Here is a 24964-nt window from a genome sequence, read left to right on the forward strand (position 1 = left end):
GGGATGCATGGCTTTCTGTTTTATTACTATTTATTGTTCTTGTTATTTTAACATTTATGGAGCACGTCTGAGCTGTGAACTCATTTCTTAAGCATCACTGTGGTCAAAATCTCTCCAGGGTGCAGGGCCAGAGGTTACTTTGATTCTTTTTTTAGCTTTTGCCCTATTTATTAAAAATATCATTCTGCTTGGGGCTCTCTTGTTGTTCTAAGGGTGTTTCTGGTTATGGCCCTGGGTTCACCCTAAGCCCCTAAACACCATTGTTTGAACTCGAGCCTGCACATGAGCAAGAGGCCATGTAGGTCAGGGGCCAGCCAACATTTTCTGTAAAGACCCAGATAGTAAATATTTTAGGCTTTTGGCCCAGATGGTCTCTGTCGTAACTACTCAACTCTGCTGTCATCATGTGAAAGCAGCCATAGACAGTACATAAATGAATAAAACTTTATTTGCAAAAATAGACAGCAGCCAGAATTTGGCCCATGGTCCATAGTTTACTGACTCCCATTGTACATAATGGGATTTTGTCCTTCTAATAGGATCTTCCTTTTAGATCTTCCATAGATCTAAAATGTAAGTCCTTCTTATTGCCTGTTGCTTCTTTTTTGTTTGACCCCCTAGAGCGGGGCTTGGCAAACTGAGGCCCTGTATTTTGGCCAGTTGCCTATTTTGTATATAAAGTTTTATTGGAACACAGTCATGCCCATTCACTTGTGTATTGTCTATGGCTGCTTTTCCTCTACCACAGAGTTGCGTAGTTGTGGCCCCCAAAGCCTAAAATATTTACTACCTAGTAAAATACTATCTAGCCTTTTTCAGGAAATGTTTGCTGACCCCAGCCCTACAGAGTTGGAGGATGGCTGGCTGAAAAATAGTCTTTTTTTCATGTACATGAAGAACATTAAAAATAGCCCCTCCGAATTAATCTTCTTAAACCTGTTCTCCTGATTTCTTTTATCTAGTCTTTCAAATACTGTAGGTATTATTGTCAAGACTCTAAGTTTTCCCCAAAGTTCTAGAACACTGTTTTAAGCAATTTTTCACCATGTTCCTCAGTAAGAAACGTATTTTATATTGAACCTTGTAATGATATCCAGAAAACTGCATACACACAGACATCCCCCACCCTCACATACCACACAAAACACATACATAACTGAAAGTTTCAAGGATACCCTTACTATATGTGATAAACTCTCATGTTTTCTATCAACATCAGTCAGGATCAGCTTGATGATGCTGTGGTAACAAATAACCCCAAATTTGAGTGACTTAAGTCAACAGACATTTACTTATTGCTCCTGCTCCATGTCTGAGGATCCTGGAGCTACAGAATATCACACAGTGACTCTCTAAGTGTTTGTCCAGAGGGACACTCACCACTTCCTTTAACTCTTCTTGGGTTAAGGAAGCTCACGTGCCCATAAGTTTAAATAGGGTGATGAAGTGCAGTCCTACTGTGGATGCAGAGGAAGTCCTCAGGCAAAACACTGCACTTGCTGGCATTTGGAAATTGGACTGGTTTTCTTAGAAATGGTACTTGCCAAAGGGATTTGGGCAGGGCCATGATAGCATCTGCGACACAGGGCACCGGGCATCCTCTTTGCTTGTGAGGACTCTGGCAAGTGCAATAAGGTCACGAAGCTGGCATCAGTGATTTCCTGATAGTGGTATCCACGATTTGTCCTTCATGCAGGGAGTGGTTCTAAAACCAGCAGCTTCCTGGTCTCAGAAGGTGTAGTGGCTCTCTTGTGACAAGTTCTGTGGTGTAGCTTTGGCATTCCCTGTAGCTTATCCCAGTGTCTGTGTCCTCAGTCTCCCCAGTAATTCTCTAAGTCATTTACTAGCCTTAATTAACCCTTTCCTGCTTATACTAGCTGTAGTTGGTTTTACTTTCTGCAGCTGAACTTTGACTAACACCAGTTATGATCTATATCCTGGGTCTGTTGGACAATCAGAAGAATACCTACTGGTCACCCAGGATTAAACAGAAGTTCCCACAACATCCCAGGCTGTGTTCCTCTCCACAACTGCCCTTATGAGTCAGAGGACTCGGATCCCCTTCCAGCTCATCTGCTAACTGGCTGTGGGATCTTGTACAGGTGACTTCCCTTCTCTGGACCTCCGGTTACTAATCTGTGGCCCTCGTGGGAGAGTATAGCAGGTGAGAGTGTGGGCTTCAGGGTCAGATGGGCCTGGTTCGACCTCTTGGAGCCTAAATGTCTTTTGTAAAACAGGGATAATAGAGGTGTCTGGAGAAAAGTTCAGAAGCATCGCAGCCTCTTGTAGGATTCTCCATTCTGCCACCTTCCTGAGATTGTTAGTTTCCCTCCCTCCCTCCTTCTTCATTTCTCTTAACAAATATTTATTGAGCATCTACTGTTTACCAGGCAATACTATTAGTGCTGAAAGTCAACAAGTCTCTATCTTTATGAATCTTAGTTTCCAAAGGGGAAAGACAAAGATGAAACAGTCACCCAAAGGTATATGTAATGGGTCAGGGAAGGAGAATTTCTGTGGAGAAAAATCATGAAGGACAGCAGAACAGGGATGGCGGGGGGGTCTCTTTCAGATGGGGTGGTTGGGGAGGCCTCTCTGCCAGAGGAGCCATGGGGCATGTCTAAAAGAGGAGCACCCCAGGCAGGCAGTGAGGGGACGGTGGCAGATGGGGCTGGAGAGTCAATGAGGAGGCCAGCTTGAGGGGAGGGGACAGTGGCAAGAGCTGAGGTCCAGAAGTCAGGGGCCAGAGCATGCAGAGTCTTGTAGGCCGTGCTCGGCTCTTTGCATTTGACTCTGAGTGAAGTAGGAGCTGCCTCATTTAATGGCCACTGAGAAGTCAGTGTGGTGAACATATAGAGCTGTGTGTTCCTTGACCACTCATTCAGTCATTCAATGAGGGTTTGTTGAGCAACTACTTTGTGCAGCTCTGTGTTCATACTAGGTGGTATTCTTGTTCCCATGCTTAACAGTGCAGGGGTGGGCAACAACTCACCAGAATGCAGGGAGATTGACATTTCCCTGGAGCTTCTGTCGAGCCCAGAGACAGTGTGCAAAGGAAAAGTAAAGCCTTGGTCCCCTTCCCAGCCACCTTCCACCCAGAGCTCTTCTTCCGCAGGGCAGGAACCCAAAGAGTGGGCTGAATCCTATGTGTCCAGCCCACTGTCGCCTCCCGACCTCCACCCAGGGCATCCTCAGCAGGGCCTCCTAAGGATGTTTTATGTAAGAGGTGGCATTCCCAGTTATTTTAACATGCAAAACTTAAGGCATTTCCCCAGGGGAATGAAGGTGAAGGAGGAGTCACTACATCTGAATGCACAGGAAATGAGACTTCATCAGTGTTTGTGTTTCACCAGGTTCAGTTTTGCCTGGTTCCTGTAGTTCAGTTTTCAAATGTCATCCCACTATAAGAGACACGGTGTTTGAAGTCCTAGAAATCTATTTTGAAAAATATTTTTAACAACAATATTTGTAGTATTAAAACTTGGAAAAAGCACACGGGAGATACTCAAGTAACCACAATAGCTAAATGATCCTATAATACTTAGCATGTGCCAGTTTGATGCTTTACATATACTAGGTCATTTAGTCTTCATGACGACCCTCTGAGGCAGTTGTTCTGTTAACCCTGCATTACACATGGGGACACTGGGGTCACAGGTCTAAGGGATTCCCCAAGTTAATCCAGCTGGTAGAGGTGGCCAGAAGCTGTGTCCATAACCACCACACTACATTAACCCAGTTACAGTACCTCAGCCCTGAGGGATGTGATACCATCATAGGTAGTATCTTTAAAAAATCTTGGGGAATGGTTATTTTCTTTCATATTCAATGGAAAGAAAGCATCAGCATAAAATATTAAGTAGGAGCTCACGTACATTAAAAATAAATGTATATAAGAATGAATATGGTAACATCAAAATCTATCTCGGTGGAGAATCATATTCTTGAATATTAAACCAAATCTAAAAAAGAAAGAAAAAAAAAAAAGAATGAATGCCCCATACTGGCCAGCCACCAAAAAAAAAAAAAGATGAAGTTGAGAGTAGAGGAAATGTCCCGAAACATTGACTGAGAACAGAGCTTATGAACCTCTGCAGTAATGACATTTGGGGTCCAATGATTCTTTGTTGTGGGGGGCTGTGCTGTGCATTATAGGATGTTTAGCAGTGTCTCTGGTCTCTACCTAATGGATGCCAGTAACAACATCCCCCTAGTTATGACAACCAAAAATGTCTCTGGACATTCCTAGTGTCCCCTGAGAGGTAAAAATCACCCCATTTAACAGCCACCAGCATAGACACTAAGATGATGGGTGGCATATTCCCTTCCTTTTTTTTTTTTTTTCTGTGGTTTCTAAATTTCCTTCAATAGGCATGGATTGCATGAAGAAGTTAGAACAAAGAAGCTCTCGTTAGGAATAATCATGTCACTCTCCTATTCAAAACCTTCCAGTCAGTTCCATTATACTCAGCCTTATCTGGGCCTACAAGGCCCTGTGTGACCCAGCCCTGGCTACTTCTCGGATGTGCTCTCCTATTCCTATTGCCGTCACCACATTGCAACCATGATATTCTTTCTGTTCTTCAGACACTGGCTCGTTTCCACCTCACGGCCTTTGCACAAGCTGCTCTGCCTGGTTGCTCTTCCTTGCCTCCCCTCCATGTCACTTGCTTAAGTGTCTGCTCAAATATCACCTCCTCCCAGAGGCCTTCCCTGGTTCATCTGTCATGAATATTCATGTGCCCCCCCCTTTCATTGTCTCCCCTGCTAGAACGTCAACTCCAGGAAGGCTGAGACTTTGTTTTGTTTATGTTCCATCCCCCAACCCTGGACCAATGCTCAGCATATAGTTAATGTTCAATAAATATTTGTGGAAGGAGAGAAAGAGAGAGGGAGGAAGGAAGAAGAGCAATTAAGAAAAATGAAATCAGTAAATTCAGGAGCTTACGGTAAAGGAGCAATCTCTCAACCCACACAGCTGTGTTTCTCTCTAAATTCCAACTCATTTTGACTTGTGGTTTATGGACAAAAGATTTGCGTAGCAGACAGGCTCCTGGCAGCTAGCTCTCTTTGAGGGAACACAGTAATATGATTTTTAGGCTGCCTCTCTCCACACATACCACGCTGGTGAGCAACCTCTGTAAATACAACTGCAGCGGCAGAAACAGACGCTCCTTCCTTGGAGCTGGTGAGCAACTGGAGAAACAGAGCCTGTGCGTCGCTCCTCAAAGCCAGCAACACCCAGAGCCACCTCCCCTCGTGCTCTCATCCTTGGCCTTGAACTGAGCCGTGAGTTCACCTCCACCGTGAACCGATCGGAGGGGAAATGGGTTCTGGTAGCACTAAGTTCTCCACGAGGTGTGTGCGGGGAGGCCGGGTGAGTCTGCAGGCCGGGCATGTTAGGCAGGGACTTGCCCTAGATACGTGTGTGTATTTGCCTTGCCGTGGGGGTGGGAAGAGGCGTGAACAGCACCTTTGGTTATCACAAAGGTCACAGCGGAACGTCAGCACACCCCGTGGCACGCGCCCAGCCTGGGCTGATTTCCTGGTGCCTGCTGGAGGAACAGAGGAAGGTGGTTTTTTTCCTTTTCTTTTCTTTTGCTGCATTACTCATTTTCTTCCACACCTGTTCATGCAGTCATCCTGCATTTGATGAGCACCTACTGTGTGTCAGCCAGGCCTCAGCCCTGGCATTTAGGGATTCTGAAGAGGTATAAGAACCACTCTCAACAAATTTAACCTCTCCAGTCACCTTTATATGCTTCTGGATTTGGGTTTCCTGTGACTTTTTTTTTCCTTTGTTGGTTTTATTTTTAATTGCAAAAGTAATCAATGTACTTATTACAAGATATTAAAATAACACTGAAGTATGTAAAATAAAAAGTGGATTTTCATGCCCCTTTACCCGTTCCTCTTCACCCCCTCTCCTCCCCGCCCCCCACATCATATCTGTTCACTTGACTTAAATAGTTCAAGGAATTTTTGTGGAATCAACTACAATGTATATTGAGAAGTAAAATTTTAAAAGTTAAATTAAATTAAATTACATTTTTAAAAAGTGGATCTCTTCTGACATAACCACCATTAACTGTTGGGTATATATGCCTGCAGATGTGTTTTAGTAAATTTACAAGTCATCCTACAAATTCATATAGTTTTCTTTTTACAAAAATGGAATCAGACTTTATATACTGCAATTTACTATTTTCCACTTTTGTATTGTGGACATTTTTTCATGTTATTACATCTAGATCTTATCCACCTTGTTATTGATGGTAGTTCACATTGCAGACGTATTGTAATCTTTATTTTACCTTTTTTAAATAACTGTTTTATGTATGTATTTATTTATTTATTTATTGGCGGCCGGCCAGTACAGGGATCTGAGCCCTTGACCTTGGTGTTATAACACCACACTCGAATCCACTGAGCTAACTGACCAGTCCCTATGCTGAATACCCAGTGTAGGGATTGGCAAACATTTTTCAGTAAAGAGCCAGACAGTAAATATTTATGGCTTTACGGGCCATACAGTCTTCATTGCAGCTATTCAACTCAGTCATCATAACGTGAAAATAGCCGTGGACAATATGTAAACAAAAGAGCATGACTGTGTTCCAATAAAACATTATTTACAATATCAGGCAGTGGGCCAGATTTGGCCTTTGGGCCATAGTTTGCAATCCTTGACCTTTTGTCTTTCACATTTTCTCCATACTTTTGTGTTCCTACGCAGATGTACAGTCTTGCACCACATAGTGACGTTTCGGTCAATGACAGACCTCATATATGACAGTGGTCCCATAACATTATAATACTGTATTTGTAAGTACCTTTTCTATTTACATATACAAATACACTGTGTTACAATTGCCTACAGTATTCAGTACAGTAATATGTTGTACAGGTGTATAGCCTAGAAGCCATACTATACCATACAGCCTAGGTGTGTGGTAGGCTATACCATGTAGGTTTGGGTAAATACATTCTATGATGTTCAGACAAAGACAAAATCTCCTAATGACACACTTCTCAGAACATATTCCCATCATTAAGTGACACATGAATATATTTAGATTTGGTGTTTGGTTTGGTTTGGGTTTTTCTTTTGGGGGTGGGGGGAGAGGTGGCAGGAATAACCACTGATTCTTCTTAGAAATAATATATTTCACATACTTAACATCCTATTTTTTTCCCCTCAATGATATTCATGGAATTGCTTCTAAGACAACTGGTGTAACCCTTACTTATTGTTTTCAGCAGCTACATAAAATTCTGTCAGATGAATAGACTGTCTATTGGTTAAGGTAATGCTAGCTGCTGTAACAAATAATTCCTGTAGTCTCAGGATTAACACAATCACAATTGATTTCTCATGTAAAGACCTATAACAGTGTTCCTGGTAGACAGATGTCCTCCCTGTGGTCAGCCAGGGGCCCAGAGCCCTTCCACTGTGTAGCTCATCTTTGCTCTAGTGCCTCAGAGGTGAGTCCAAGCAGTAGGTAGATGAGGAAAGAAAGGGAATGAGCCAGCCCTGAAAATGCCCTAATTTCTAGTGAACTCCTGGCCACATGGGGATGAGTTAGGCAGGGAGACAAAACATGCAATAAAACCTCATGACTTTTGATGAATGCAAACCCATGTTTTCTATATTTATGAAAGGACCATGAACATAGCACATGATTTTTCACTGATGACCAACATGAAGATGGTAGCATTCTAGAAATAAGAGATAACTGCCTCACGCAGGACCCTCGATTATTCCTCACCACCCAACACATGGTAGATGCTCAGGAAATAAATATCCAATGGATAAATATGTGAAAGATGGACCTGACTGAGTCACAGAGGCCTTTCTAATTGCATTTGCATCTGTCACCTTGTACATAAAATCCTTCCCTTTAGCTCAGAGTTGTTCCACCTTGGCACTATCAAGATTTGGGGGCTGGACAATTCTTTGTCAAGGGTGGGGGCTGTCCTGTGCATAGTAGGGTTGGTTTAGCAGCATCCCTGGCCTCCACTCTCTAGAACTGTGGCAACCAGAAAAGTTTCCAGACATTGCCAAATGTCCCTGCAGCAAGGGGGGTAGGGGACAGTGCAGAATCGCTGGTCATGCCTTAGCTGATCATAACAAGGCACTGTCCCTCTGCGGACTTCATTCCATCCCCATCTCCCACAGTGTCCAGCACACACACACCGTTCCCCACGACTGCTCCCACCCTGGGGTATAGAAGGGTCAGAGAGTACAGCTTCTCCCTCTCCCCTCCCCCCAGTCCATGTACTGAACCCGATGGCCATCCAGGGCTCATCTCGTCTCTCCCAGCGTCTCCAAGCATCCCTTCCCGTGGGAGTCCACAGGAGCTCCCAGTGCAGAGAAATGCCATGGGGGCAGTTTGCCTTCTGAAATCTCAAGGGAGTTGAGTGGAAAGGTCTGTGAGAAAATGACTTTAAAAAGGGCCCCTCTCGCCACGCTGACCAGGTTCAAGTTAGGTCAGGAGGCCTGTGCTCAGGGCTGGGGTGAACATGCCTGGGGTTTGTTTGATTTGTTTTGTTTTTCCATCTGGGATAATAACACTGGCTTTGGCTATTGAGCGTTTACTATACACACAACAAACCACGTGGCATATTCTCACTCATTTCACCCCACAACAGCCGGGAAGGTGGATACCACATGGGACACACCTAGTAAGAGGAGCAGCTGGGATTTGATCTAAGACTGTCAGAGATTCCAGATAATGATAATAAAAACAACTAAGATTTACTGAGGTATTTACTGAGTGCCAGGAATGATCTGGAGTGCTTTATGAGCATTAATTTAATCTTCCCATCAGCCCTGTGAACTAGAAAGCTTTATGATTCCCATTAATGGGTGAGGGTACTGAGGCACAGAGAGGTTACATGGCTTGCCCAAGGTCACGTGGCTGGCTCCAGTAGTCCAATCTTAAGCCCTATGCTCTAGTGCAGGGGTGGGCAAACTGTGTCTCATGGGCCAAATCTGGCCCACTGCCTGTTTTTGTAAATAAAGTTTTATTGGAACATGGTCATCCCAATCATTTATATGTACCTGCTTTAACATTTCAGCAACAGTACTGAGCAATTGCAACAGAGATGGTGTGGCCCACAATGCATAAAATATTTACTATCTGCTCTTTACATAAAACCTTTGCTGACCCCTGCCCCAAGGGCCTTCCCTGAGTACCATCCCGCCATCTGAGCTGTGGGACCCCCCACCTCACCCTGTTCAATTAGGAGTGTGTCTTGAAGGGTTTAAACAAGTGAGCATTTCAGCAGCTACTGGAAAGAAGTGTTCTGAATGTGCCCTGAGAAGGCTGACTTCTCACCTCCACCATGTTTCTTGGAGGTTTGGCTTAAGTTGAGCCAGTCAACAGGTGTGTTGGGGCCTTCCTCAGCCCTGGGGGAGGAGAGAGGGACATAAGGGAATCTAAGATGCTTTTCCCTCAGTTTACTTAATCCCTGACAAAATCTGGCAATCCGTGGTGAGATCATATATCACCTCTTCCATGAAGCTCCCCTGATTCCTTCAGGCAGAGGGGGTGAGGGCTTCCTCTCGGCCCCACAGTGCCTTGACCTCATCTCACCCCTGTCCTACCTTGTGGTGTCGACTTCTTATTTCACCTTTACATGCCTGTAGCAGATGCTGCTAGAAGCCTGCCCTCCTCCCGGCTCTTACCACTTCAATGTACAGCTGGACTGAGGGTTGCTAGCTGCCAGCACCTGAGTCCCTTTACCCGAGGGCCTTCTCTGGCCACCAGAGAACCCGCTTTGCCTGCCTGCCTGCATGGCAGGTCAGAAATGCCAGGGAACACACGCCTCTGTGCTCTGGCTTCAGCCTTCAGCCGATGCCTGACAGGAGTGGGTGCATACATACCCCACTCTCTCACTCCCTGCACCCTGGAGGATGACTCTGAGCTGTATGTTCCGCACTGGCTCCCAGGGCATGCCAGCAGGATTGAGCACCAGGTGCCCACAATGGTCACTTGCCTGATGACACACCCTATACTGGTTCCTTTCCTTCCTCCTCTCACATCTTCAGTCCCCTACTGGTGTTTCCCAGGATCACCTCCCAAATAAACTATTTGCCCTGGAATCCTTATCTCAGTGCCTGCCTAACCCATACTGAGTTGGTCTTCTCTCCCATCCTTGCTGGCAGCAAGAGCCATGTCTGTGTCCGTCTCTGTTTCCCCAGAACCCAGCACAGGCCTGGTGCAGAGCAGATGCTCACATCAGTCAGTCACTGACAAAGAACTACTGAGCAGCTGCGGTGTGTCAGACACTGTGCTAAGCCCTGGGACCACAGCAGCAAATAAACTGACAGGTCTCTGCCTGTGCCAGCTGGGATTCTAGTGGCAGAAAGACAAACAAACAAATAAATACATAAGCTAATGCTAGATTATCTCCAGTCTTCTGGAGGGAGATGTGCTAGACCTGGGGTTCTCCATACTTGCAGGGGCATTTTTTAAATGCTGATGCTCAGGCCTTACCCCCAGCAGTGTCTCATTTAGCTCATCTGAAGTGGGGCTCAGTCATTGGAACTTTTGGGGAAAAAAAAGGCACAGAGAGGGCCTGGGGTATGTAGGCAGGCAGAGGGAGCTGCAAGTGCAGAGGCCCAGTGGCAAGAGGAAGTGACACGGGCTCAGCACGACCAGAACTTGGGCTTCAGGGAGGAATGAGGCCGAAGGGCTGCGGGTCCTGGTCTTAATGTTCTCCCATGAATGTGGCTCAGGCTGCAGTTCTCAATGCATAAGTGGGTCATGAAATGTATTTGGTGGGTCACAGCCAGCCATGGCAGGACGAATAGAATAAAAAATACCAGAGTGTATCACACAGAAGGTCAGTGTGGCTTTTTTAAACTTTTATGTCAGGTTTTATAAAGGTGTACACTGGCCTGCATTGTAAATTGTGTTTCTTACTGTGAGTCTCGTTCAAAGAATTTGAAAGCCACTGTTTTTAGTCCCTGTGAAAGTTTGGAATTTAGCCCAAAGGCAGTGGGGAGCCATTAAAGAGGTTTTAGAGGGGGCCTGACAAGGTCAGATTTATGTTTAAAAGCCTCGTTCCAGAAACATGAACAGATTTGGGGGAAGCAGGCAGTGGAGGCTGGGAGGCACCCCAGGAGGCTGTCAGAGGCAGTCACCAGGGTGACGGAGACCCCAGTAGCACCTGGCACACAGAAGGATGCGGGGAACTGTCAAAGGGATGCATGTTCCTGCAAGAAGAGGAGGCCGACAGGCTGAAAGGTTAAGTTTCAGGTTTTGCCCCCACCCCTCCCTGGGGAGCCAGGTCCCCAGACTTGTCACTTTCCCTGTGGTGCAGGGATCACAGGCATGAGAGACATTGGGCTCTTATTTTATACGTCCTCTTTGCCAATTAATATCCTCACAACAATCCCATTGGTAAGAACTGTTATTATTCCTGTTTTAAAGATGAGGAAACTGAGGCCCAGAGAGGATGGGTTACTTGCCCAAGGTCACAGCTGTCCTCAAGGGGCATAGCTGGGATTCCAGCCAGGCAGTGCAGCTCCAGAGCCTGGGCTCTCCAACATCTGTAGCAGTTACACGGAAGCCAAATTACCTGAGTTTGGATTTAGGGGCTAATAATGAATAATAGACTGAGGGTTGCTGTGAGGATCCCATAATACATTTAGTGGGAAACGCACTTAGAGCACCAAATGACCGGCGCTGGGTAAGCGCTACACGAATGATAGTTATTTGTGTTACCGCAATTCCCCAACTTGCTATAGCAAGTAGCAGAGCTGGGTTCTAACCCGCCTAACTTGGGAAACTGAACAGCCCACCTGCCAGGGTTCAGACCTGCCTCTGCCACTTCCTCCCTGGCTGGCTGGAGTGTGGTGACTGTGTTAACTCTTGTTGTCAGGAACTCTGTGTCGAGTACTCAGAACTGATCCTGGCCCATGGCGAGAACCCCTTTCTGACTGTGAGCTCACGATCCTGCTGCTCAAGGTCAAACAGTGGACAAGCTCCAAGGCTGGGTTCACGCCCACAGCCAATTCGCTCCTGGGCAACTGAAGCCCAGTTTAAAAGGAGCCAAGACACCAGGTTTGGTTTCTCTTCTGGCCTCTCAAATTCTTAATCCCTTCTCCTCACCTCTGACCCCCAATAGTGGACTCAAATTAGAGCTTCACACCCAGGGGGGCCATCAGAGACACTTGGCACCCCAGAGCACAGGCCAAGAGTGCTGGAAAGCCACAGCCCCCCAGCGGCCACTCCAGTGCCTGGGCCAGGGCCCCCTGGCCTCAGAGCTCCTGAGTCTGACCTAACTGTGTCTCCTCGTCACGGAGAACTGTTTTTCTTGGCATGGGATGGAGACAGGTGACCCCCCCTGGTTGGTCCAGGCCCAGGCTTGTTCAGCCTTGCAGACACTCTGGGTCTTGGCTCTTGACTTCCCCGAGGTTGGCACAGCGTTGCCTACCCTGGCTCCCATCGCCCTGTAAGTACGAGTGGCCCTTTCTAGAATGTGTTTGTCCAGTCAGGATTGGCAACCTTCCCAAGCCACCGTCTGTTGACTTTGGTGGGAAGTTCTGGCGACCTGGCTTCTGTGGATGTTTCTCTCAAGCCTCGTCTTCTCTCTTGTGGAGACAGCTAAAAGGGCAGGGAAACTGGTCATGTTTGCAGAACCTGGGGTCCGAAGAGAAAGCCAGTGCCCGTAAAAGCAAGTGAGAAAATTGCGATTCCATGGATGGAGTACTTGATGGTTCTTTGGAGAATTTTAAAAGGCAGTGAGTGAATGAACTGTCCTTGACAACCAGGGTATGAACAAGGCAACCTCTTACAGTCTTTCAAATTGTATCCATTTACTCACTCACTCATTGGTTCATTCATTCATTCATTCACACAGTCATTCATTCATTCATACATTCATTCAACAAATATTTATGCAGCACATATTCCATGCTAGGCACTGTTCTAAGCACTACGGACAGAGCAGGAACAATCTGGTTATAATCTCTATTCTTATGGAGCCTATTAAGGTCTCAAGCAGCACTGGCCAACAAAAATGTAATATGCGTTAAAAATGCAAACCACATATGTCACTTTAAATTTTATAGTGATCACATTAAAGAATATTAAAAGAAACATTTTATTCAGCCAAATATATCAAAAAATATTATCATTTCAATATATAATCAATGTTTTTAAGATTACTAATGTATTATTTTATTTTATTTGGTACTAAGTCTCTGAGTTATGGTGTGTGTTTGGACACATCTCAATTTGGATAGCCACATTTCAAGCCACCTGTGGCTCATGGCTTCTTGAGAGCCTAAAGAGACAAGTAAACATTATACAACTAAATCCTCAGCTATCAAATACAATGGTAATAAATGGCATGAATGACAAGTTCAGGGACAATGAAAACTAATCCAGGAGGTGATGGTGATGATGGCAGGGGTGGTATCAGGGAAGGCTTCCTGGAGGCAGTGACATTGTGAAAATTATGCAGAAACCTAAAGGTGAGGGAGAGGAATGAGCATTAAGGACAGAGGCAACAGCTGTACATAGACCCCAAGACAACAAGGAGCTTGCTGCTTTTAAGGGACAACAGGTAGAATGCTGGTGTCACTAGAGGGTATAGTAGTGAGGGATATGATGGGAGAGGTTAGCAGGAGCCAGGTCACCTGGCACAGAGTAGTGCTCCACTAACAATGACCACTGGCACTTGGACAGCCAGCCACTGCTTGCACAGTCATTTCACACATCTGGATGGTTGGCTTGGCCTGGTGTATCATATGCCTCCAGGACAGCCCCTATTGGTGGCTCAGCCAGTAGCCATCGTTCCTTCTTCTGAGCCAGCAGATCCTCAATCTTGCTTGCTTGGCCATGTGCTCAGCCCAAAGGGATGAAGGACGATTAGACTAGATCCCTTTGTCAGTGGTTGGTCTAGGCATGACCACGTGATCTAGATCTGACTAGTGAGGCATGGGGGGTGTCTGCTGGAGGATGCTAGCAGAGAAGTTCCTCATAGATAAAATGAAGGCGGCATGTGCCAGGAGCCCCTTCTCCATTTCCTTCCTTTCTGCTTTGGGTAGGATCGTGTCAAGTTATGCTTCTTGGATTTGTGGCTTATGACATCTTATGACTGTAGAGGGAGGCCAAGAGATACACAGAATTGCTTGCCTAGGGCATCGACGTTGTTGACCCACCTGGACCACCCTCACCAGATGTCTTATGACTTGTGATAATGCACGTCTGTACATTTTACTGTAATGTGAATTGTGCGGAATGAGCCCAAGAATAGCAAACATTTACCTAGCACTGACTGTGTGCCAGGCATTCTTTGAAACCCTTTATCTCACTTCAACCTCACAGCATCTCTCTGAGGTTGGCGCCTCTCTTATCCCATTGTACAGATGAACCGGGATTCATACCCAAGCTTTTTGGCTGTCTTTTTTTAACATGTTAGTATAGAAAGCTTATTTTCTCCCCAGAACAGCATTCCTCTAAAACAGGGTTTCTCAACTTCGACACTTCTGACATTTGGGGCTAGATGATTTTTCTGTCATGGGGAACTGTCCCATGCATTGTCGGATGTCTTCCAGCATCCCTGGCCTCTACCTACTAGATCCCAGTAGCACTCTTCCCCAATTGTGTCACCCAAAAATATCTCCATACATTGCCAGGTGTCCCCTGGAGGATAAAATTGCCCCCACTAAGAACCTCTGCTTTAAAAGATTTTTTACGCCAGCCACCTGGGTATTTCTATGTCCTTGTGCAGGTTGTTTAACCGTTCTGGTCCTCAGTTCCCTCCTTTGTAAAATGGGGGGACAATATTATTTATCTTATGGGTTATTTCGAGGTTTAAATGAGCCAGCATTTATAAATCATCCAACAGTGCTGGCGCATAATGAGCACGTTCTCAGTGTGAGGATTTGGCTCAGGTGGCCTTCTCTCTTGTCTGTCTTCAGCTAACAGGAACTGCTAGCTGGGTCTTACCAGCAATAGTATATTCTGTGATCTGCAGTGAAATCTACCAGGATGTTAGTCCTGGGAGTCAGGGGCTGCATCTGTCTTCCCTCCCCACTGGATTCCCAGGAATTAGATTGGTGCTGGCACATAGTAGGTGCTCTGTGGTGTTGTTGAATAATGACTTAAATCCTTGTGATTACCTCTACAACTTTTTTTTTTACATTTCTCTTGTTTCTTTCTCTCTTCCCTGCCTTCCTCTTTTTGTTTTTTGTTTCATTTTGTTTGTTGCTCATGCTTTTTTGGTTTTTTTTTTTGCTGTTTTTTCATTTTCACTTTGTTTTCATTCTAGCGGTGTTTTTACCACGTCAGAAATTCCAGACCCTGGGAATCCTTCAGCAGTGCTTTCAACATTTGGGGCTAAAGCTGGGCTAACCTAACTTGGGAGCCTCAAGTCTATTTTAGTAATTCCCTCAGCCTGTTTCAGCCCCACAGTGCACTCTTTTGGGGGTTGGTTAATTTTTCCTAGCACGTTCTGGCTGGATGTTAAACCCAGCCGAGGGGACATGCTTAAGGCTGCTGAGGTTAGGCTTCATTTAGACTTCGGAAGTCCCTCCCCACTTTATGTACAAACACTGTTATAATACAATTTATGATTAAGTGTAGGGGAAGTAGGGGGATGCAGGGCTCATGCATGTTCACTGCAGTTAAAAGTGCGCTGGACCATAAAAGCTACAATGTGGTTCTCATCTCTAAGGCCACTTTTAACAAATGTATCTCATGTTCTTCCATAGGATCATCTGATCTGAGGCATAATATTAAAAACCAGATCAGCTCAAGGGGTCTTTGGTTGACATGCTAAATTTGCAGATACTCACTGTAATTTTTTGTGAAGAATCAATTCTCAGACTTTCTTAATAAGCTTGATTGAAGCACAGTGAAAGTGTTTACTAAAATCCAGAATGGGCATGAACTGATATTTTTCTCAAGTGGCTGCCATTTTTTAAATTCCTGTGTTTCGTTATCTCTACTGGTGTCTACTGTAGAAATTAGAGTTTTCTACTTGCTTAAATGTGTATATAAATCGAGGAGAGGTTTTCAATTAGAGTTGATTTTGACCCCAGGTGATATTTGGCAATATCTGGAAACATTTTTTTTTTTTTTTTTTTTTTTGTGACCGGCGCTCAGCCAGGGAGTGCACCGGTCATTCCTATATAGGATCCGAACTCGCGGCGGGAGCGTCGCCGCGCTGCTAGCGCAGCACGCTACCGAGTGCGCCACGGGCTCAGCCCTCTGGAAACATTTTTGATTGTTACAACTGGGGGAGGTGGTAACTACTTCTATCTAGCGAAGAGAAGGGCTAGGGGTGCTGCTAAACAGCCTACAATCCACAGGCCAGCCCTGCACAACAAAGTATCATCCAGCCCAAAATCTGAAGAGAGTGAAGGCTGAGAATACTGAGATAGATAGATGTTCATTGTATCATTGATTAAAATAGCAAAACAAAAGTAAAAATGAAAACCTATAAGTAATCTATATGTTCATCAGTTGCGGAATGGTTAAATAAACTTTGGTATATCACTTCAATGGAATACTACGCAGCAATTAAAAAGAACTGGATGGCTCTATGTATACTGATGTTGAAAATTGTCCATGATGTATTTTTAAATGAGAATAAAAACATAGGCAACAGAGTTTTTGATAAAATAAATTAATACCTGCTTTTGGTGATATTAAGAACTTTGTAGGCATGATAATGGAGGTGTGACTTTTTTCAAAATGTCCTTTTCTTTTGGTGATTCATACTGAAATATTTACAGATGAAATGATATTATGGGATTTGCTTCAAAATGCTGTGAGAGGGGAAAGTAAATGGGTGAAAGGGGACAGGACTCGCCATGAGTTGATGGTTCTTAGGGCTGGGTGATGGGCATAGGGAGGTTCATTAGATGAGTCTGGGTATTTTTGCATATGTTTGGAATGCCCCATAATATAAAGTTGCTGCACACACACACACACGTACACACACAAGAATGTATTCAAGAAAATCTGGTAGTTGATATATGATAGAAAGATAGATACAGACAGACATAGATTTGGCCCTGTGTAGTAGAGAACTTAATGGTGGTATAGATAACCCAGAAGTTTATTTCTCTCTCATCTAAGAGTCTGAGCTGACACACACTTTTCCTCATGGTTCAAGATAGTTCTCCACCACATTCCATTCTAGCAAGCAGGAATGGGGGGGAGGGGAAGGTTCACCCCCTTCCTTTAAGGATACAACCTGCATGTTGCACACATTTTTGATTCCATCTTATCAACAGTAACTTAGTCACATGACCACAACCTAACTTCAAGGGCAGCTGGGAGATGTAGTCTTTATTCTGAGTGGCTGTGTGCCCTGCTAAGTATCAGTTCTTTTATTGTAGAGGGGGAGAAGAGAACGAGTAGTGGGGACCCCCTAATGGTGTGCCTCAAACTGTGAATGATGGTAAGTACAGAACAGTGGGACGACGAGGGACTTTATCTTTTTACCTTCTATGTTGCTCTGTTCAGCAATTTTACTCACCCCATGAGCGTGTGTTTATTTTTCTTTTGTAAAACAGAATTAAATATAAAAAATGTCATTGACAAATGGTGCATGCATGATCCTATACATGCTATGAAGCTGTTGTGTCGATATTTGGCATTAATTTCACTGATACCTATTGGCTGACTATTTAGTGCCAGTCGCAGTTATAGTGGTAGATGCCAAGAATACGGCAGTGAACCAGACAGACAAAGCCCTGCCCTTAGAAAGTGAACAAATACATAGGCAGTATATTTTAAGATCATGATCAGAATTGTAAAGACAAAGCAGGGTCGAGGATAGAAAGTGGTGGGGTGGCGGGTGGGGTGGCGGGTGGGGCGGGAACGGATTTGATGATGTGATCAGGAAAGGCATCTCTGAGAGGTGACTTCTGAGAAAACACCTGAATGCAGCACAGGAAGGAGCAGGTGGAAGTAGATTTGTGGTGGAAGGATCAGCAAGTAGAAAAGCTACGGGGTGGGAACTCACTAGGTTTGAGTAATGGCCAAAAGGATAATGGCCCTGCAGGGGACAGGAATAAGGGTGGAGCTTCCCAGAGAGGAGATTGGAGGGGTGGGCAGGGGCTTAGATTAGGTATCACATGAGTATTAGATCCTTTGGGTATTACTCCAAGTCATTTTGCCCAAAAGATGTTTTTTTCCTATTTCTTTGCATCTTAAAACGTGGGGAAAGTTTCCATTGGCACAGTGTCGCGTAGGAGAACTAGCTTTTGGCCTTGCTGCAACTCTGCCTGTCACTAGCTGTGGGCCCTGAGGAAACTTATTTAATTTCTTGGCCTCTCAGTTTCTTCACTTCTATGGTGGAGAGGAGAGTTTACTCTGTATCCTATTCTGTTCTAAGAACTTACACGTAGTAGGTCATCTCATCTTCCCAACAGCCCGGTGGGGGGGGGGTACCATTTTTATTCCCATTTAACACGTGAAAAAGTTGAGGCAGAGAAGTCAAGCAAGATCCCACGCCCTTAGTAAGTGGCAGAACCAGGATGTGAACCTGGGCACCCAAAGGAGGCTGCATAGTCCCCACACAATTCCAGGTCCCTGCTGGCTCTGCCCACCTCACAGGCTGGTTGGGAAAGTGCAATGAAGAAGGATATGTGGCAGCAGTTTGCAAGGATGCAAATGCTAAACAATGTATGAATATCATTGTGATACTGTCAAATCTCTCTCTTCTTTACAAATATATTTTTTAACATTTCTAAACCCCTAATGCAATAATTGACTCAGGCCATGAGCATTAGTAGAAGAAACCATTAGACCAAAAGTTGATGGGGAATTTCATAACGGAGGAAGCAAATGTTGCCACCTGAACCCATGGCCTCTACTGGTGTCACTAGAAGGAGGTCACCTGGACACTGTGGCCTTCTGATGTGATGCAATGAGAAGAACTCAGTGCCACTGTCCTCCCCACCTCCCAATTAATCTGAACCTAAGCACACTTTAAAGCTAAATTATGGGAAGAGAAGTAAGTTAACACCATGAGGAAGCCAACAGACAAATCTAGAACATGAGCCATTCTACAAGACAGCTAACCTGGTTTCTTCAGCACGTCAGCAGTGTGTGTAAGAAGGAGAGGGGGCAATTATAGATTAAATAAATGTAAGAGACACAATAGACAGATCTAAAGTGGTCCCCACTTTTTTGTTTAGATCTCAAATCTTATAAAACAACCTCCAAAGGGCATGTTGAGACAACTGGGTGAGATTGAATATGGACTGTGTTCAAGATGGCACAAGGAATTATGGTGAATTTTGTTAAGGTGATCACAGACAACATCCATATTTTTAAATAAAGTTTGGTGGAGAGAAGAGACTTCAAGTTTGAATTTTTTTAAGCACTTCAGCAAAGAGAGTAACAAACCAAAAACTTAAAAGAGACACATGCTTTAAAATCTTGAAAACTGTTGAATCTGAGTGACTGGTGTCCAGCAATTCATTTCACTACTGGGTCTTTTTTGTATATGTTTGAAATTTTTCATTAAAAGAAAAACTTCTAGACTTCATGAAACCATCTTACAAAAAAAAAGGAGAAAAAAAAAAAACCCCATTGTATGAAATGGCATAAAATTGAACCAACCTCAAAACAGGAATAAAAACACTTAAAAACTCGTCCATCACTGCATGGCCCATTCACTTTCAGGGGACTGATGTAATTAGAGTACATCAGTCATTAGAAGAGATTAATTTTAAGACATCTGCTGCTGTCGGTGGCAGATGGCAGGAGAGTAGACCATTCAAGGCCTGGGCCTCAGAGCCAGATGGGCTGGGTTTCAATTCATCTCTGCTGCTCACGGTTGATTTTAGGCAAGTGTCTTACACTTCCTGTCCTCTCTTTCCTTATCTGTAAAATGGGATTGAAATTCTACCAATTGCATAGGGGCTGCTGGGAAGATTAAGGAGGCTCAAACATGACAAGCTCTTAAAATTGCCTGCTCATAGATGGTACCCAGTGCATGGGGACAGCAGGGGAGCTCGTTGTGTTGCACTTGGCTTTTTGCACTTCACAGATACTGTGTCTTTTACAAATTGAAGGTTCGTGACAACCCTGTGTCTAGCAAGTCTATTGGTGCCATTTTCCCAACAGCATGTGCTCTCTTCATGTCTCTATGTGACATTTTGGCAATTCTTGCAATATTTCAAACTCTTTCCTTATTATTTATTATATCTGTTACAGTGAACTGTGATTGCTGATCTTTGCAGGAACTGCTGTAATTGTTTTGAGGCACCATGAACTGCACCCACTTAAGGCAGGGAACTGAAATGATAGGTGTGTGTGTTCTGACTGCCCCACTGAACGACGGTTCCCCCATCTCTCTCCCTCTCCTCCAGCCTCCCTATTCCCTGAGACACAACCATATTTGAATTAGGCCAATTAATACCTTGCAATGGCCTCTAAGTGTTCAAGTGAAAGGAGGAGTCACACGTCTCTCACTTTAAACTCAAAGCTAGAAATATGAAGCTCAGTGAGGAAGGTGTGTTGAAAGCCAGGACAGGCCAAAAGCGAGGCCTCTTGTGCCAAACAGCCAAGTCGTGAATGCAAAGGAAAAGTTCTTGAAGGAAACTGTTACTCCAGTGAGCACACAAATGATAAGAAAGTGAAACAGCCTTATTGCTGATACCGACAAAGTTTTAGTGGTGTGGATAAAACATCAAATCAGCCACAACATTCCCTTAAGCCAAAGCCTCACCCAGAGCAAGGCCCTGATTCCATTAAATCTTATGAAGGCTGAGAGAGGTGAGGAAGCATCAGAAGAAAAGTCTGAAGCTCACAGAGGTTAGTTCATTATGTTTAAGGAAAGAAGCTGCCTCCATAACATAAAAGTGCAGGTGAAGCAGCACGTGCTGATGTAGAAGCTGCAGCGAGTCATCCAGAAGATCTAGCTAAGATCATTGAGGAAGTTGGCTACATTGAACAACAGATTTTCAGTGCAGACCAAACAGCCTTATACAGCAAAAAGATGCCATCTAGGACTTTCACAGCTGGAGAGGAGAAGGCAATGACCAGCTTCAAAGCTTCAAAGGACAGGCTGACTCTTGTTAGGGGTTAATGCAGCTGGTGACTTCAAATTGAAGCAAATGGTCATTTTCTATTCCAAAAATTCTGCAGCCGTCAAGAATTATGCTAAATCTACTCTCCCTATGCTCTATAAATGGAACAGAGCCTGGACGACAGCACATCTGTTTACAGCATAGTTTACTGAATATTTAAAGCCCACTGTTGAGACCTGTTGCTCAGAAAAAAAAAAAAAAGATTCCTTTCAAAATATTATGCTTAATGCCAATGCACCTAGTCACCCAATAGCTCTGATGGGGATGTACAGGACATTAATGTTGTTTTCATGCCTGCTGACACAACATCCATTCTGCAGCCTGTGGATAAAGGACAAATTTTGACTTTCAAGTCTTATTATTTAAGAAATACATTTCATAAGGCTGTGGCTGCCATAGATAGTGATTCTTCTGATGGATCTGGGCAAAGTAAATTGAATCCTTCTGAAAAGAATTCACCATTCTAGATGTCATTAAGAAGATTTTTGATCCATGGGAGGAGGTCAAAATTTCAACATTAATAGGAGTTTAGAAGAGGTTGGGCCGACCCGTGGCGCACTTGGGAGAGTGCGGCGCTGGGAGTGCAGCGACGCTCCTGCTGCGGGTTCGGATCCTATGTAGGAATGGCCGGTGCGCTCACTGGCTGAGTGCCGGTCATGAAAAAGACAAAAAAAGAAAAAAGAAGAGGTTGATTCCAGCCCTCATGGATGACATTGAGGGGTTCAAGACTTCAGTGGAGGGAAGTAACCATGGATGTGGTGGAAATAGCAAGAAATCTGGAATTAGAAGTGGAGCCTGAAGCTGTAACTGAATTGCTGCAATCTCATCATAAAACTTTAGCAGATGAGAATCTGCTTCTTATGGATGAGCAAAGAAAGTGGTTTCTTGAAATGGAACTTACTCCCAGTGAAGATGCCGTGAACATTGTTGAAATGACAACAAAGGATTTAGAATATCACATAAACTTAGTTGATAAAGCAGTGGCAGAGTTTGAGAGGATTGACTCCAGTTTTGAAAGAAGTGGGTAAAATGCTATCAAACAGCATCATGTGCTACAGAGAAAACTTCCGTAAAAGGAAGCGTCAATGCAACAAACTTCACTGTTGTCTTATTTTAAGAAATTGCTGCAGCCACCCCAGCCTTCAGCAACCACAACCCAGCAGCCATCAACATCGAGGTGAGACCCTCCATCAGCAAAAAGATTCCAATTTGCTGAAGCCTCAGATGATCGTTAGCATTTTTTAGCAATAAAGTATTTTTAATTAAGGTATATACATTGTTTTTTTAGACACAGTGCAATTGCACACTTAATAGACTGTAGTATAGTGTAAACATAACTTGTATATGCTCTGGGAAACGAAAAAGTTTGTGTGACTCACGTTATTGCAATGTTTGGTTTATTGCGATGGTCTGGAACGGAACCCGCAATGTATGGAGGTATGCCTGCATTATTACCTTCACTTTCATAGTGGTCATTGCTTCATGGAGGCACAAATGAGGATTTGGGCAGAATGAAGATATTCTAATATTTCATTTCTAATATTCGGTTTCTCTTACCTTCCCCCAAATTAAGATGTCCTTTGTCTATAGCTTCAGCACAAGTCTCTCCATGGCTTTGCATGGGTCCAGGTCATTGCAATGGGCTGCGGTGAGGTGGACAAGAGAAACAGGAGCAGCAAAGGGCAGCGACGCTGATGTGGCATCTCCCGAGAGTAGGGGCTGGGACTGGGAACTCAGAACAGGATGACTTTGCAACCTGAGAGAATTCCATCTCCCACCTCCTACTTGCTCGCCTGCTTTTTGGTGGGACACCAGGGCTCCTCCCGTGGCCTCTGAGCACTTGATGTTCCCCAGCCATCCTTGGCAAGGGCGGACCTTCCCTTCCAGTAAGAGTCCTTGGTGTTTTGCTTGGTGCTTTGTTTTGTCAGTTGTGGCTTGGGGTGTGGGTTTGGCTTCTTTTTTTTTTTTTAATGGCTCTACATGAGAAATATTCTATAAAGTTCTGCATTTTGCTCCAGGGTCCTGCTGAACCCAATCAAAAATCAAGCAGCATGTGTGTGGTCCTGTCTCAGTCTGTCACTGCACATTGGGTGCCTTTTTGAAGGTTGCCTCTCATGGGCCCAGCGAATGTCAGAGCACGCACCATAAAATGCAGGCATCTGAGCTTACATCATGTGTTAAAAAAGAAAAAAAAACAATCTCAAGAGGTCACATACCATGTGATTTCATTTATATAACATTCTCAAAATGGCATTTTAGAAATAGAGAACACATTCATGATTGCCAGGGGTTGGGGAATGAATTATGGGATGAGGGTGGGTGTGCCTATAGGAAGCGGGAGAGCTTCATGGTGATGGAATCATTCTCTCTCTCGATTGCAGTGGTGGTTACATCAATTTACACATGCGACCAAATGACACAGAGCTACACACACACTGCACCAAAGTTGATTTCCTGGTTTTGATATTACGTAAATATAGTTACATAAGATGTAATCATGGGAAGAAATTGGGTGAAGGGTACTCAGAATCTCCCTATACTATGTTTTGCAACTTCTTGTGAATCTACAACCATCTTAAAATAAAATTTTTTTAAAAAAATCCCATGAACGGCATAACTGGATTTGCCAAATAATGGTCCCTTGTTTTACATGCTATCAAGAATGAGGGAAGCGTAGTAAAAGGCTCTCCCATTGGCCATTTTTACTCTGTGCCAAGTTCATTTGCTTAAGATTTCATCAAGCAGAAGTGAGAGAGCTCAGTCTGGGACTGAGATTCAAGACCCAGCCTGGTTTTTCCTTCTGACATGTAACATGTAACTTAACTTATTTGGCTGGAAGACGGTGCTAAGGAACAGACTGCTGTGGAGGCATGTTGAAATAACTGCTTCTGTCTTCCTAAGAGAGTTTTGGATAAAAGCTTTCAGATCAGGGAGTAGAAGTAGCTCAAGGGGTGAAGAAATGGAACATGGCCGTTAGGGATTTAAATTGGATTAGCCACTGAGAGGGGCAATATGCAAATGGCTTTTACAATGTTAAATTAGGCGACCTAGCAATTTTACTGTTGGGTGTCACTCCTAGAGAACTAGGCATATGCACTCAAGAAGACCCATCTCAGTCATTGTGGAATTAGTTATAATAACAAAAAATTGGGAAATCTGAGGACTGGCCAAATGAACTGTGGTATAGACATATCCGGGAATACTAGGCAGCAATTAAAAAGAATAAGCTAGATCTCCGTGTCATGACATGGAATGAACACCATGATATTTTATTATTAGAGTGAAAAAAAGTCCTAGGGCAATATGTGCAGATCAATAACTGATAAAAACACATTCATAAGACACTTTTATAAAAACAGTACTTCATATTTTCATGGCATAGATGGGTTTTTGTGTGTTTATGAACAGAAAAAGGTTTGCAGAGCTGGTTGTCATATTAAGTGTGGATACATCTGGTGGAAGGTAGTGACCAAAGGCATCTTAACTGAAATTTTAAAATTTACTTACAAATGCTTTGAGATATTATTTGTATGATCAAGATTTTATTTTAAGAAAGAAAGGTTAATGCAGTTCTTATTTTAGAAGGAGAAAGCACAGGCTGACTATGCTATCTATACCCCAGTTACTGGGGGTCACCCACTGATGAATTCCAACAAAGTCTGGACACAAACCGCTCTGTGGAATCTCGGCTTCATGAGAGCAGGGAACTTCTCTGTCTGATTTGAGATTGTATCCCCAATGCCTGGAGCTCCCTGACTCTTAGAAAGACTTTGGCATCGGGGAAAAAAGATGAAATAAATTAGCAAATGAGTAGCAGCTTTTCTTTTTGGTGTGCGATATAAACAGTATCAATGATTCTAAATGATTGGCAACCTGACTCAGTGAATGAAT

At 44.1% G+C, this 24964-nt stretch overlaps 1 protein-coding gene across 5 annotated transcripts in view; it reads left to right on the forward strand.

The window, feature by feature from the left end:
* EYA2 (EYA transcriptional coactivator and phosphatase 2) overlaps positions 1–24964 on the forward strand; it is a 272105-nt gene that overhangs the window by 45603 nt on the left and 201538 nt on the right. For 2 of the 5 annotated variants that reach the window (XM_063076199.1, XM_063076229.1), the window contains exon 1: positions 5197–5358. The exons of 1 other annotated variant lie outside the window; for it this stretch is intronic. In XM_063076199.1, the coding sequence (XP_062932269.1) occupies positions 5327–5358 (32 nt within the window). In that variant the 5' untranslated portion in view covers positions 5197–5326. Of the gene's footprint in view, positions 1–5196; positions 5378–24964 lie in introns of those variants that run through there. 2 more of the 5 variants (XM_063076213.1, XM_063076206.1) reach the window with 2 other exon arrangements.

The sequence above is a fragment of the Cynocephalus volans genome, chromosome 1 (genome assembly GCF_027409185.1).
Source record: "Cynocephalus volans isolate mCynVol1 chromosome 1, mCynVol1.pri, whole genome shotgun sequence".
Taxonomy (NCBI): Eukaryota; Metazoa; Chordata; class Mammalia; order Dermoptera; family Cynocephalidae; genus Cynocephalus; species Cynocephalus volans.